The sequence below is a fragment of the Drosophila takahashii genome, chromosome X (genome assembly GCF_030179915.1).
Source record: "Drosophila takahashii strain IR98-3 E-12201 chromosome X, DtakHiC1v2, whole genome shotgun sequence".
Taxonomy (NCBI): Eukaryota; Metazoa; Arthropoda; class Insecta; order Diptera; family Drosophilidae; genus Drosophila; species Drosophila takahashii.
The window spans coordinates 23,245,908-23,259,060 of NC_091683.1; the positions used below are offsets into that span (position 1 = coordinate 23,245,908).

The 13,153-nt window shown below is 43.7% G+C and overlaps 1 protein-coding gene across 2 annotated transcripts in view; it reads left to right on the forward strand.

The window, feature by feature from the left end:
- hwt (heavyweight) overlaps positions 1-13,153 on the forward strand; it is a 61,960-nt gene that overhangs the window by 45,489 nt on the left and 3,318 nt on the right. The window contains exons 4-7 of one of the 2 annotated variants that reach the window (XM_017149837.3): positions 1,413-1,547; positions 7,314-7,980; positions 9,195-10,024; positions 10,860-13,122. In XM_017149837.3, the coding sequence (XP_017005326.2) occupies positions 1,413-1,547; positions 7,314-7,980; positions 9,195-10,024; positions 10,860-13,122 (3,895 nt within the window). Of the gene's footprint in view, positions 1-1,412; positions 1,548-7,313; positions 7,981-9,194; positions 10,025-10,640; positions 10,704-10,859; positions 13,123-13,153 lie in introns of those variants that run through there. The other variant, XM_070219276.1, reaches the window with a different exon arrangement.

Sequence of the window (13,153 nt, forward strand, 5' to 3'; positions counted from 1 at the left end):
TTTGGGAGTTTCCTCTTATTTATGTAATAAGCTTAAATAAACATACCCACACTAAGATAAATTGCGAAAGAGTTTGACTCATGTTAAAACCTTAACGGTTTAAGACTTTCCCATGATACTTGGCCTACGGATATTTACGGATATTTAATAACCTGCCTGCCTACCTTTTGCCACATACTGTACTTTGCTGCACTAAATGGATTCCCAAGGAGAGTCCTGTAAAATAACCAAAATAAGTTTGGCTTAAGCCGGTAATTTGTGGCCCGCTTTAATCCATCTCGATTCGTTTCCATCAGCTGCTAAGCTTCGCTGTTCTTCAGCTTTTCCCTTTACAATCCGCATCCGCTATATAAGACCATGTAGCACGCCGCCTGCTCGCTCCAACCCACTTAACGTTAATTGCAATACTCAAGACTTTTCCTACGCTATCAACGGCAACAAAGCTTTGTGCATTTGCATCATCTGGACGCGGATCCGCACCTGGGTGGCAAAAGGGGGTGGGTTGGGGGTGGCAGCGATAAGGGGAGGTCCGAACAAAAGAAGCATCGTCGCCATTTTTAATTGTAACTGTAATTTAGCCATTGTTGTACACTTTTGATGACGCAGACGTTCAGCCAAATGGCAAGAAAGTCTGCCTTCTGCTTTCGGCCTGCCCAAAAGGTATAGTGGGTGGGGTTGAAAGGAAAAGCGGGGAAGGTCCTCACACACTTGAGGTGCACGTGTCGTGGCGTTCGTTATTGTTTTTCCCTCGCTTTTTTTATACCCGCTCAGTTCAGACACTCAGTTCAAGGGTATTCATATGTGCCCTAGCATAAACCATTAAAAATTTGTTTTAAGGTTTTAAAATAGCCAAGAAATTTATCTATATAAATATATATATATAGGGCTTTTTTTGTGTTGAGAGCGGGTTTTACATTTTTTAAAACATGTTTTATATTTCAAAGATATTATAGAAACCTTTTCAATTCTATATAGATCTTAAGGTTCTTATTATCATGTGCGGATCCAAGATGTGGAAGTTAGATGATAAAAGTAAAAGGAAATGTGATATTCAAAAAGTATGCAACCAAAAACATGTTCTGTTTCGGGAGAAAAGTGCCACGAAATGTGATATTCAAAAAGTATGCAACACGAAATTTTCTGACACACCCCCACCCACAAACAAATCCTTGTTTCCTCAATGCTTATTATATTATGTAATTAAAGCCAATTATAATATAAGATACATTTACTCAGTTTAAAATGACTCTGTTACATATACAAGATGTATATTTTTAGCAACCTTGGCGAATGTTATTTTTAGCATTAATTGTGTGTGTGTCCCCCCCCACTTTTCTTCTCTATCTAGCTATAGCTTTCCTTCAACTCGGACTAATTGTGCTTATCCCTCTTTTTGTGTCCTCCCATTCCAGATTGCCATCTGTGATGATTACAGCCTGCCCGTAGACTTTGTTAAAAAACGACCGTCCAGCTTCGATCCGTGCCTGGCGGAGGCGATACCAGCGAATCCCGAGCACTGGATTGCCCCCAGTCCGCAGACCGAGTTTGTAAGTCCTTGGTCGTTAAGTGGGTTGTTGGGATGGTGGGTGGTTTGGGACGGTTGCGATGGTTGTCTAGTTGCTGGGGCAATGGCAATTAACTGCTCTGGACAGCTAATTGATAAACTGCACGCTCCGGCGAATCGAGTGGTGGGATGGAATGGGATGGGATGGGTTTTTGGATGGACAAGTCGCATCAACGTCAGCCGCATCAGCAGTGCGTTAATGAAAAGCTTACTCCTCCTTGGTCATGATTTTCCTGATTTCCCTCATATTTCCCCCCTTTTTTGGCTCCCCATTGGTTTATCCTGCGGCGGCAGGCGGACAAACAAAGCGCTGCTCAAACAATGCACGGACTATTGGCTAAATATTGCAAAAAAAAATAAGTAAACAACAAAAAACAGAGGAAAGCCAAGGCAAAAGGCGAAAAATAAGCGAAACAAACAAAAGGGGAAGTCGGGGGCAAAGTGACAAACAAACGAAGCTGCCCAGCGGGCGGTGGCTGACCATAAAAAATGGACGCAGATAGGAAAATAGCCAAGTTGTGCGGATAAATTAGCTGATTTTTAGCCAGTTTTACAGGTGGTAAATCGAAACTACGCCACCTAGCGGATTTTTAGTAAATTTAAGGTATCTTTATTAAACTTATAAATTATTTAGTATTTTTTAAACGTTCAACTAGGGCTTTTAAATAATTTTCACCCAAAACAAAAATTTAAAATTTTCGGACACACTAACCCATATTGTGGATAATATAAATTTGCTGCATTTTTAAGAACTACTGTGAAAAATTTGTAAGGCTTAGATAGGAGTTTTAAGGGAAAAACTTATTAAAGAACGTTAAATAACATTACCTTTGTTATGCCAAGTATATCTAAATTATTTCTGCTTTTAATTAAAAAAAAATGCATTTTTAAGAACTACTGTGAAAAATTTGTAAGGCTTAGATAGGAGTTTTAAAGGAAAAACTTATTAAAGAACGTTAAAAAACATTTCCTTTGTTATGCCAAGTATATCTAGATAATTTCTGCTTTTAATATAAAAAAAAAAAATAAAACGGAAGTTGTAGATTTAGTTTTGTATAAGGATAAAAAATATTATTTCATGGAAGTTATAAACTCCATTTTGTTAACTCCCTATATTTTATCTTGTTTTTTCCACTTAAACTTTCCAACACTGAGGCAATAACAGGAAAGAAAAAATGAATAGGGAAGCCGCTGAGATGGAGCGAGAGATAACCTCGGGCTGCAGCAGCAAATGCGCCGTGCCACAAATCAAATGATGCCCCAAAAACCAAAAAAAATCCTCCAGCCTGCCACCCCTCGAAAACCCCCGTCGGGGGAAACAAAAAATCCCCCAAGGGGGGTGCGTCGTTTTTTTATGGCCCATACGGAAATATTTGGTGTTTTGTTCCCTTTGCATATTGCCACTAAAAATGAAAAGGAAAGCCAAGCCGCATGAGGCGCACACATAAAACACAGCGAAGGGAAAGCGAAACAACAGGGCCAAGGAGCTGGCATTCTTGCCACTTGAAATTCATTTTATTGAAATTTGCTTAGCCCCAAAGTCTCGAAATGCCAAATGGTTGGGGGGGGCCATGCGAGAAATAAGATTTGCGGCAACGACCTTCAGCGCGCTTCTGCAGATTGATACAACTTCGGGGGTGGAGAGGCTAAATCAGTGCCAAGGATTCAATCTTTAAGAAGGCAGAAACACTCGCAATTCAAACAGAGGGCCATAAGCTTCAGCAGAGTGTTTGCTCAAAATTAATAACAAAGAATAATAAGTGCGTGAGCAATCAATTAGCTAAATATTTATTTGAAAGACAATTAATTTAAAAGACTTCACTCAAATATTATTTCGCACCCTCACATATTTTCTGAAACAAGCTCCTAAATTTGTAGGAAGGACGAATTCAAAAATAAATTTTAAAATACTTAAAACTAATAATAAAATATTTATTGATTATTAAATAATTTTTTACGCACTCATTTAAAAACTGGAGTTAAAAACCCATATAATATCAATTGAATGGTTTTATTTACTTTTATAACAAAAAAATAATTAATTTTTGGAAAAAAAAATTCCAGAAAAAACACTTTGTCACAGAAATCTCTTCCAATCAAATTTTCCCCATAAGAATCAAGTACACGATTTTAAACCAACCGAATAGGAGACCTTAAATAAATTGTTCTTAAAACCAGAACTAAATTACTCCAAAATTCCTAGAAAACTCAACAGATTCTGTGACACCTACGGTCGGTTGATGGGTCGGTTTCCAAACGAACCGTCCCCAAATCCGTCGCCGGTTTCTGTGACACCCCTATGTTTGAAAATTAAAATCCTAAATACCTTACAGTTACCTTTTATTTACACTTTTTCCATCTACATTACCATTTCTCATTAAATATCGGAGTTTTAATGTTCAGTAAGTTGAATAACACGATTACAGCTAATTAAATGGTCATAAATGCTTTGCAAAAAATCTTCCCTAAAATTTTACCCAACTTTCCCTTATTTTCCTTCTTTTTTTTTGCTACATAATCCTGGCTGTCCGTTCGTCCTCCTGCCAGGAAAAAAAATGTTCAGGCAGCAAATGGCCCAAAGCGATAACGTTTAGCGCCTTTCGATGCTCGTTTTTTTCCCCTACGGCCATCTCTTTCTCTCCTTCTATACCTCTCCCTCTTTTCCTACGAATTTTCCATGATGCATATTAATGTGTGTGTGTATGCTCTTTCACATGCGTGTGAGCCTCCTCACAATTATTAATGTAATTTTATCTTATGACTTTTGTTTGCCATAAACATGGGAGAGACAGGGACAGAGAGAGGGAGATCGCAGATAAACAGAGAGGGGAAGTAAAGCTACACTTAGGACAATAATTTCACTATCGCAAATGTTATTCATATTTCTGTTTTTAAAGCCCATTGAGAAAATAATTTATTAAAAAAGTAGAAATGATTTACAAAAGTTCTAAGTAACTTATTTTAGCTTTTCTTAAGTTCTTAAATTAAATATACAATTTTAAGAAATAAAGCTTAGGATAAAAATATTATTATCAGAAATCTTATTTATACATTATGACAAAATGAATTAAAGAAGTAGGAATAATATACCAATGTACTAATTAACTTATTATTATTTATATTTATTCTTCTTAATTCAGAATATTTTTTTACAAACAAATATAAATTAAATATAGCAGTTGAAGAAATCAAAGTGTATATTTTTTTACAAACAAATATAAATTAAATATAGCAGTTGAAGAAATCAAAGTGTAGCCACCATTCATGTGTGTTTGTGTGTTGGCCATTGTTTTTTGTTGTTGTTTTTCAGCTTTTTTCGTTGGCAACTCACGTTTTAATGGAAGTGAACGCGACATTTTTCGATATATGTGGAACGTCTGGTTCTGAAGTGGGTTCTGAAAAACAAAAAAAAATGAGCTAGAGGGGAGAAATTCGTTTGGCTTTTGCAGTTGTTGCTATTACTCTCCATGGAGTAATATTCAACGATAACTCACAAACACAAAGGCCGCCGTCAGGACACGTTTGTGTGTCCATGTGTGCTTGCTTTTTGTTTATTTCAATAACTTTGCCATGGTTTATATATGTAAGTATATATTTTATTTTTATTCCAACTCCGCCACCGCAAACAAAATAAAAACGGCGAAGTGAAACGAACAGACAGCGACGTCAGCTTAGATATCACTCATACGCCGCGTTGTCTGAGCTTGAGGTATTGAATTCCATGGCATGATAAAGAGCATCAGGATGCCATGTAAAAAAAAAAACGCAGGTTGCACAGAAAAAATATTATTTTTTAAATTTGTATCATGCTTTATAATTAAATTTTTGAATTAAATAAGTTATTATTTGATTTAATTTGTATATATTTTTCCTTTTTTTGTAATGTTTTTCTAAATGTCCAAATGTTTTCTAAAATGATTTTTAATTTTTTTATAAATATTTTTTCAGTGCATATACTTGTGTGGGCTTAATGTTTTAGGGATGTCCAACCGAAGAGCATCAGCATTAGTCGCTAAACAATGGGAATGGCGAAGAAGTTAGATAGATATGTAGACGGGACATCAGATTCTGCTTTTATTCCCCGTTTACGTTTACGTTGATTTCTTTTTTCATTAAAGTTGGCATCAAAATCACGTTGCTGCGGCAACAAGCGCAGACAAGCAGACAAGTGGAGTCGGAAGTGAAGGCTAAGAATGGTGGATTCCAACAGTTTTCATTATTCCAGAAATTCCCGCCCCCCATTCCTGCCCCTCGATTTCTAAGGGCAATCGTGCATGAGGCCATACTATACGTGTATATATATATATGTCTGCTTATATCGTTTGTGGATAATCAAAGGCAAATATTTAAACAGGAATATGTGAATGGATGGCTTCACTCGGTGGGGTGGGTGAATGGTAAGGGCCACAACCCCATTATCAATCTGCCTTGGAAACCCCCCGCTCCATATGCTCAATCTGTGCCCTTTTGTTCCGGGGGCTTGGTGAAATAAAAGGGGGGTTCGGTTTCAAGTTCAAATTCATTAAAAATGTTTTTTCTCACTCGATTCAGCCCCCCCTTTTTCCCACTTCACTTGTAATTTATGAGTTTCAATTAAAAATGTTCCTGCGGCCCGCCCCACAAGTGCATCTGCAGTCTCCGTGCAAAACAATGGCAACCCTGCGGCAGAGTTGTCAGGCCAAACATCAATTTCCGTTAGCAACGCATCGGGATAACAACGCCCGACCACAGGACAACTTTCGAAGTGGACATGGGCCGTGTAAGCGGAAATTTATGTTTAACATAATGGCCAGGAGGGGAATCTGGTGAGAGGGATTCAGGTTATAGGCAGGGTTCGAGCCTCATAATTTGCACACATTAGGATCCTGTTAATGTCACCGATGTTGCAGTTCCGTAATGTCCAGCTATTTGTCAAACTCAACGGAAGTGGATCGAGAGGAGTAAACTACATCGTCCTAAAGGATGAGGGGAAGGGGAAAACTAGAAGGAAAGGATATTGTGATTGACATGGAATTGTTGTGAACAAACTGGCGATGGCTTGGGCGAAATGAAATCCATCCATCATGGGGGAAATGTATTCCAGACAAATGGCAAATGAAGCGAGTTCAGTCGAATCGAAGGGAATATGATTGATTTCAGTGAAATTGTTATGACTATCGTTTGCAAATTAATTTATAAAATAAATAGATTTGATAATATTTACAAAAACAAGTATATGGTTTCTTATTGGCTTATAGTATTTGAAGGACTTCTATTGTAAGCTTTATGTTCAGTAATATATCTTTTTAAATGTAAATATTTTATCTAAATTCTGATTTATATTTTGAAATCTAGCATATTTGTGGGGCTTCGTATACATTCAGTAAATAATAAGGATATATTTTAAAATGTAAAATCGTTTTTAGGACAAACAAGTTGTGAGTTTCATATTAACCAATCGAATTAAAAAAGAAAGCCACATATGTTACGCATACGCCACCGAACCGAAATGAAAAGGTGGCTGAAAAAAATGTTGCCTGCTTTTCGGGGGGAGCCTTCATTCGGTTGGCGGTTTGGCAGTAGTTCGTGGCTTCGCTGGCCAGGGAAACCCAATAACCGCAACACAAACGAGTTGGCCACGCACATTCCTCTTTTATTCTTTTTTTTTCAATTAAATGCCAAACAAATTGGAAATTTAAATGCAAATCAAATTAGCCGCCAACAAATGCTAATGCCCCTCTGCATTCTTTTCTTTTTTATGTACCACCAGCTGCCATTTGGCGAAGCCCAACAAGCGTTGCAGCTACCAACGGCGGCAGCAGCAGCAGCAACAACATCAGCAGCGGCAGCAGCACCTCAACTACCGCCCCCGCTGCCCGCCCCCGTGGCAACATTGCCCAGTCAGGCGGCAACGGCAGCAGCAGCAGCAACAGCTGCAATTTTGGCCACCCACCAGCAGCAGCAGCAGCAGCAGCAGCAGCAACATCAGCATTTGAACAGCAACATCAACAACAACAACGGCGGCAACACACACAGCCAACAGAATACGCACAACAACAACAACAATACATTGCCAGTTGGGGCACAACAGCAACATCAGCAACAGCAGCAACAACGTGCAACATTGCAACATCCGCCGTTGCCCAATAGCAACATCAAACAGGCATCGGTGAAATTGATCGAAGGATATTCAGATCCCAAGGATACGCGTAATCACAAGAAGGTCTACCACAAAAAGGCCAAGAAACGGACGGCTCCTGGCCACAAGCGCCATCAGCAGCAGCAACAGTTGCAGCTGCAGCAGCAGCAACAGACATTGCCAACGCCCAGAAGTGCCCAGCAACAGCAGCAGCAACAGTTGCAACAGCGACACTCCACCTACAACAACAACAACGGCAACTTGAGAAAGGATAAACGGAATAGCCAATATAATTCAGGTAGGTCATCGATAAATTTATAATTTTCAACAGCAATTAGCAAATCAATTGAACAATAAACTAATTAAATGAAATAAAATTAATAGTCAGAAGTGCAAAAATGATAAAGCCTAAAAAAAACAAACATTAAATTCAATTTAAATCTATTCTAATCAGTAGCGACATCACTTTTTAAATTAATACCGCATTAGTAACCAAATTTAATTAGGCAAATTAATACGGACTGTCAAAATGTTAAGCCTTTAAATAATTTAAATGTATTTTTATATAAAAATAAAAAAAATACTCAAAAAAACCTTAGTAACAAATATGTGTGGAAACTTTTATGAACTTTTCGCAACCAAAGCAAAAACCAGTTTAAATCAATAATTGAATTAAATTCATCCAAAGTTCATTAGGCGTTCATGGTCCAGAGATCTCTACTATCCTGGCAACTGGCAACTGGCTACTAGCAATTAGGAAAAGCCGAAGGCGGGACAACTTTTCCCGCTGCGGCTACTTCGATTATCCAAGCGGAAAATGGAAACTGGCAGGCTCTGATTAAGAGGTTGCTGAAAAAAGCCAAGGGGAGAAGTGCAGCAAGATAGAATCCTTGGTTGCAGTGGGAGTGTGGGTGAATGGAGATGGAGGCGATGGAGACGATGGAGGAGCAGCGGGCAGCCAAGCGCCAAATAGACTGCGTCAACTCCATTTGCGTTCCGATTGCGTGGCCTGCGGCGCCGCAGTGTCGTCGCTGCGACTTAATTAGAAACTGTCAGCGCCGTCTCAGTGCCCAGGAAAAATCCGCACTCCATCTAAAATTAACCTGTCCTTTTATTAACAAGTTTTTTATTTACAAATAGCTAAATAAGTGGAGAGACCCTATATTAAATAAAAGTCTAGTCTTGATGTAAATATCATTTGCAAGCCCGCTTTACTTGCCCGCCTTACTTAAAAGGACACATTATAAAGAACTACCTTTTTGAGACTAGGTGGCAGCACTATACTAGAAGAGTTAACCAATCGTCGAAAAGTAGAGGAACTAATTAGTTCAATTAAACTTAATCTTCTGCATTTATGTGACAATTGCTTCATAATTAAATTGATGAGAGTTTTAAATTGATTTCAGATTATTATTTACTTTATAAAAGAAAATAATAAATTAAATTTGATAAATAAAATTAAAAACATCTAGATTAAAATCGAAACCTTACCTTTCATGTGACCACTTGCAGATTCCTCAGCGCCAAAATCCTCCGACGACGAGGCGGACATCGACGAGGAGGTTGAGCAGCAGCCACTGCCCGTGCCCCAAGCTCCTGCCCAAGCTGCTCCCTTAGCGGCGGCGGGTCTCAACTCTCCGGACTCCATATCCGATGACCTGGTGCGTCCGCTTCCGCCGCAACTACAGCGCAGTCCGCGCAAACTGACCGTCGCTCCGGCGGAGCACAACAAGCGCCAGCCCTCGCCCTACTACTACTCCGATCTGCTCAAGAGTCGGGACAAGGACAAGGACAAAGATAAGGACAAGGACAAGGATAAGGACAGGGAACGGGACAAGGACAGGGAGGACTTCAAGCTCAAGTGTCGCCAGTCGACGGCCAGCGAACCGCCGCAGTCAACCCAAAGTCAATTGGGTGGCTATCGCAAGAGCTCCAGCTTGGATGTGCCGCCGGCGGAGGAGCAGCCGGAAGCAGAGAGCCACGAGGAGGAGGATCCCCGGACGGGACAGGACTCGCAGTCCACGCCCAAGCGCTACAGCTTCACGGAGGAGGGTGTCCACATCATACGCTGCGAGACACCCAGCACCAGTACTTCCGAGGAGTCCGACTGCAGCGAGTGCCTCAAGCGACGCGAGTGGCACGCCCGAGCCTTGGCCCTAGTCCGCAAGACCTGCAACGTTCAGCCGAGGAACCAGATTCAGATTCAGAATCAGATCCAGAGCCAGAGTCAGGGACAGAATCCCACTGGCAGCGAGCTCCAGCTGCAGCTGCAGCACTGCGACGCCGGCGAGGGCGAGCTGCTCAAGTGCTGTCCACCGCCCCCGGCTCCAGCGGAGATCCAGGTAGGTCCACTACAGATAGAAAAAGAAACAAAAAAAAATTATTATAATTTATGTAGATATGGTTTAAGCTAGAAGCCGCACGTTGGGCGCCATTTGTCTTATAAGGGTATTAGTTCATATGTTAATTATGAATGATTGCTTTTTAATTTACCTAATTTTATGCAGGGACCGAAAATAACTGTTATTTTAAATTTTTCTTACCAAAAAAATCATGCACTTGGAAGAGTCCTAAATTTTTTTTAAATACAGCATTATTTTTGTTAGCCATTGTAATTTACAAATCCGTAAGATTTTTATTTATTTAATTTTTATGTATAACAGTTATTCGCTTGAGATTTTTTAAAAAAATGTATTAATTAAAAAAAACATGCTAACCGTGTTTTATATAACTTACTAAAAATCTTTAAAAAAAGCCAACCTTGCATATATTTTTTTAAAATTTCTTTTACCCACAAAATCGCTATAAATCAAGTTTGAGTTTTATTTTTGATCACGACGAATAACTGTTATTTGTCAACTTTTATTATAAAACTCAAAAAATAACAGTTATTCTTTGAGTTTTACTTTACGAATCCAAAAATAACTGTTAAAATGTGATGTTTAACATAAAACTCATAACAGTTACGGTCCCTGATTTTATAATCTTCAATTGTTCAGATAAATAAACTACTTTTAGTCGGTACGACAGTAATGTTAGAGGAGCTATACCAACTAGATGCCCCACGTTGGGCGCCATATGTCTTAAAGTGGTGTCATAATTATATTATATTATTATTATATTACATTTAATACTAAGGTTATTTGTAATTAATCATACCATCGTCTCTACTCGCAGGCCCAGGTCCAGCCGATGCCACCGCACCGCCTGCTGGGACCAGCAGCCGTGTGCGGAGCCTGCATCACATCCGCTCCTGCCTCCTCCTCCTTGGCCGGCGGACGGGGCAGCGAGCCCGGCGATGATTTGGAGGAGGAGTACTTCCGGCCGCGCAGCATCTTCTATGTGCATCCGCATGGCGTCCACGAGTGCGCCGAGTGCGCCCAGCCAGCCCAGCCAACGATTGCGACTGCGACTGCCAATCAACCGTCGACGCTGAGCAATCCATCGCTCGATCTCTACGACGACGACGAGGACGAGGTGGACGGCGACGAGGACGAAGAGGACGACTCCGAGGACATCATGGGCAGCCGGCGGCGTCAGATCTACGAGACGGCTTTCGACTGCAAGATAGCCAAGTCGGATGACGATCTGGACGAGGTGGATCGCATCACCAACTGCTCGGTGCTGCTCCAGCTGAGCAACGGCAATGGGAGCGGCACTAGTGACATCGGCAAGGCAACCACCGGCTCCTCCAAGACGCGGGCGGAGTGCAAGCGGGCCAAGAACTCGAAGAACCAGGCTCTGCAGGAGCAGACGGGCGAGGCCCATGTCCAGGTGCACCAGGTGCAGGCGGAGCTGGGCAAGCTGCAGCTGATCAGCCAGGTGGACCAGCAGAATCAGAATCAGCAGCAGCAGCAGCAGCAGCAGCCGCCAAGCCAGGGACAGCAGCTGCAGCTTGGAGCCACCGCCGGAAGTGGAGTAAGTGCGTCCAGCACCCAGCAGCTGCCCGTGCGCGGCTACACCCCGTCGCCCCCCTCGACGGCGCCGCTGCCGATGAAGTTTCCCGGCAAGCACGAGCGCTACCTGAACATGAACAGCATCCGCAGTGCGCCCAATCTGCCCGCCGCCAATCCAGCGCATCCGCGTCTCCGGGATCTCCGCCTGCCCATCCAGTCGATGCGGAATCAGTGTGGCGGTGGCGGCGGTGGCGGGAGTAGCAACGACAACAGTCTCACCGACAGCGCCTACGTGAATCCGCCCTCGACCAACTCGAACTCGAATGCGGCCTCCGGATCCGCTTCGGCCTCCGTTTCGGCGACAGGATCGGCGGCAGCTGTACGCCGTCCCCGATCCTTTGTCCTGGAATCGGGCCGAGTGCTCGAGCTGCGTCGCAGTGCCCAGGGTGGTCATCATCACCATCATCAGCAGTCGGGCGGCGGTGGCGGCGGTCAGTCGTCGCACCATCACCATCATCATCATCACCATGGCGGCGGCGCCGGAAGTCGAAGCAGGAATCGCCAGGCCCAGGGACAAACGGCCGGCGGCGGAGGTCACAACTACAGCAGCACCGAGAGCATCGCCACCTCGAGCAGCGGCGGCAGCATGGAGTCGCTGCGTTCCAGCACCAGCGAGGGCAACCGCAGCACCTCCAGCTCCGAGTCGCGTCACTCCAGCTCGCTGAGTTCGCACAGCTCGGAAAGTGGTAGCGGTGGCAGCGGTGGCTCCAGCGTGGCCTATCCCCTGCGTCCGGCTCCCCTGCTGCTGCACTCGAAGCTGCACATCCTCAGTCCCATTTCCGACAAGTCCTCGCAGGAACCGGCCTCGGCGAGTGCCTCGGAGCAGTCACAGCAGCCGTCCCAGGCTCCCATGGCGGCGCAGGAGGAGGATTCCAGTGCGGCCCCGCCAGGCAGCGCCGTCCAGGTGACTAATCCCACCTCCGCCTCCATGAAGCAGAGAAGCAATCGCGGCAGTGGTGCCCCCAACAAGGCCCTCCTCCAGCTGGCCGACGAGCTCTTGGGCTCGGACAGTGGGATATCGCTGCATTCGCGCGAGGAGGGCAAACCGCAGGCCCTGGCCCTGCAGCGTTTGACGCTGCCCAAGCTGCAGCTAATCGGAGCCGAGGGAAACACCATCACCACCACCACCACCACCACGAACACCTCCTCCTCGGGGGCTGGGAATTCGGCAGGGGCTGGAGGCTCTGGAGCCACTGCCTCTGGCTCGGCTGGCCTGCCGCAGGATCTGCGGGATCTGCCCTTCGATATGCCCAAGCTGAGGCGCCGCAAGACGCTGCAGCAGGAGGCCGCCTGCACCTCGGGCAGTGCCACGTCCGTGGATCTCGGCGAGCTGCCCTTCGACATGCCCAAGCTGCGGCGGCGCCTGCGGGCCAACCAGGCGGAGATCAACAACCTGCTGATGCACAGCACCGAGTCCAGCGGCATCTCGCAGGCCTCCTCCAGCCACTCGATGCGCGACGATCAGAAGTTGGCCAGCAAGTTGGGTGAGTAAGCCATGTGATCTTCTATTGGGGA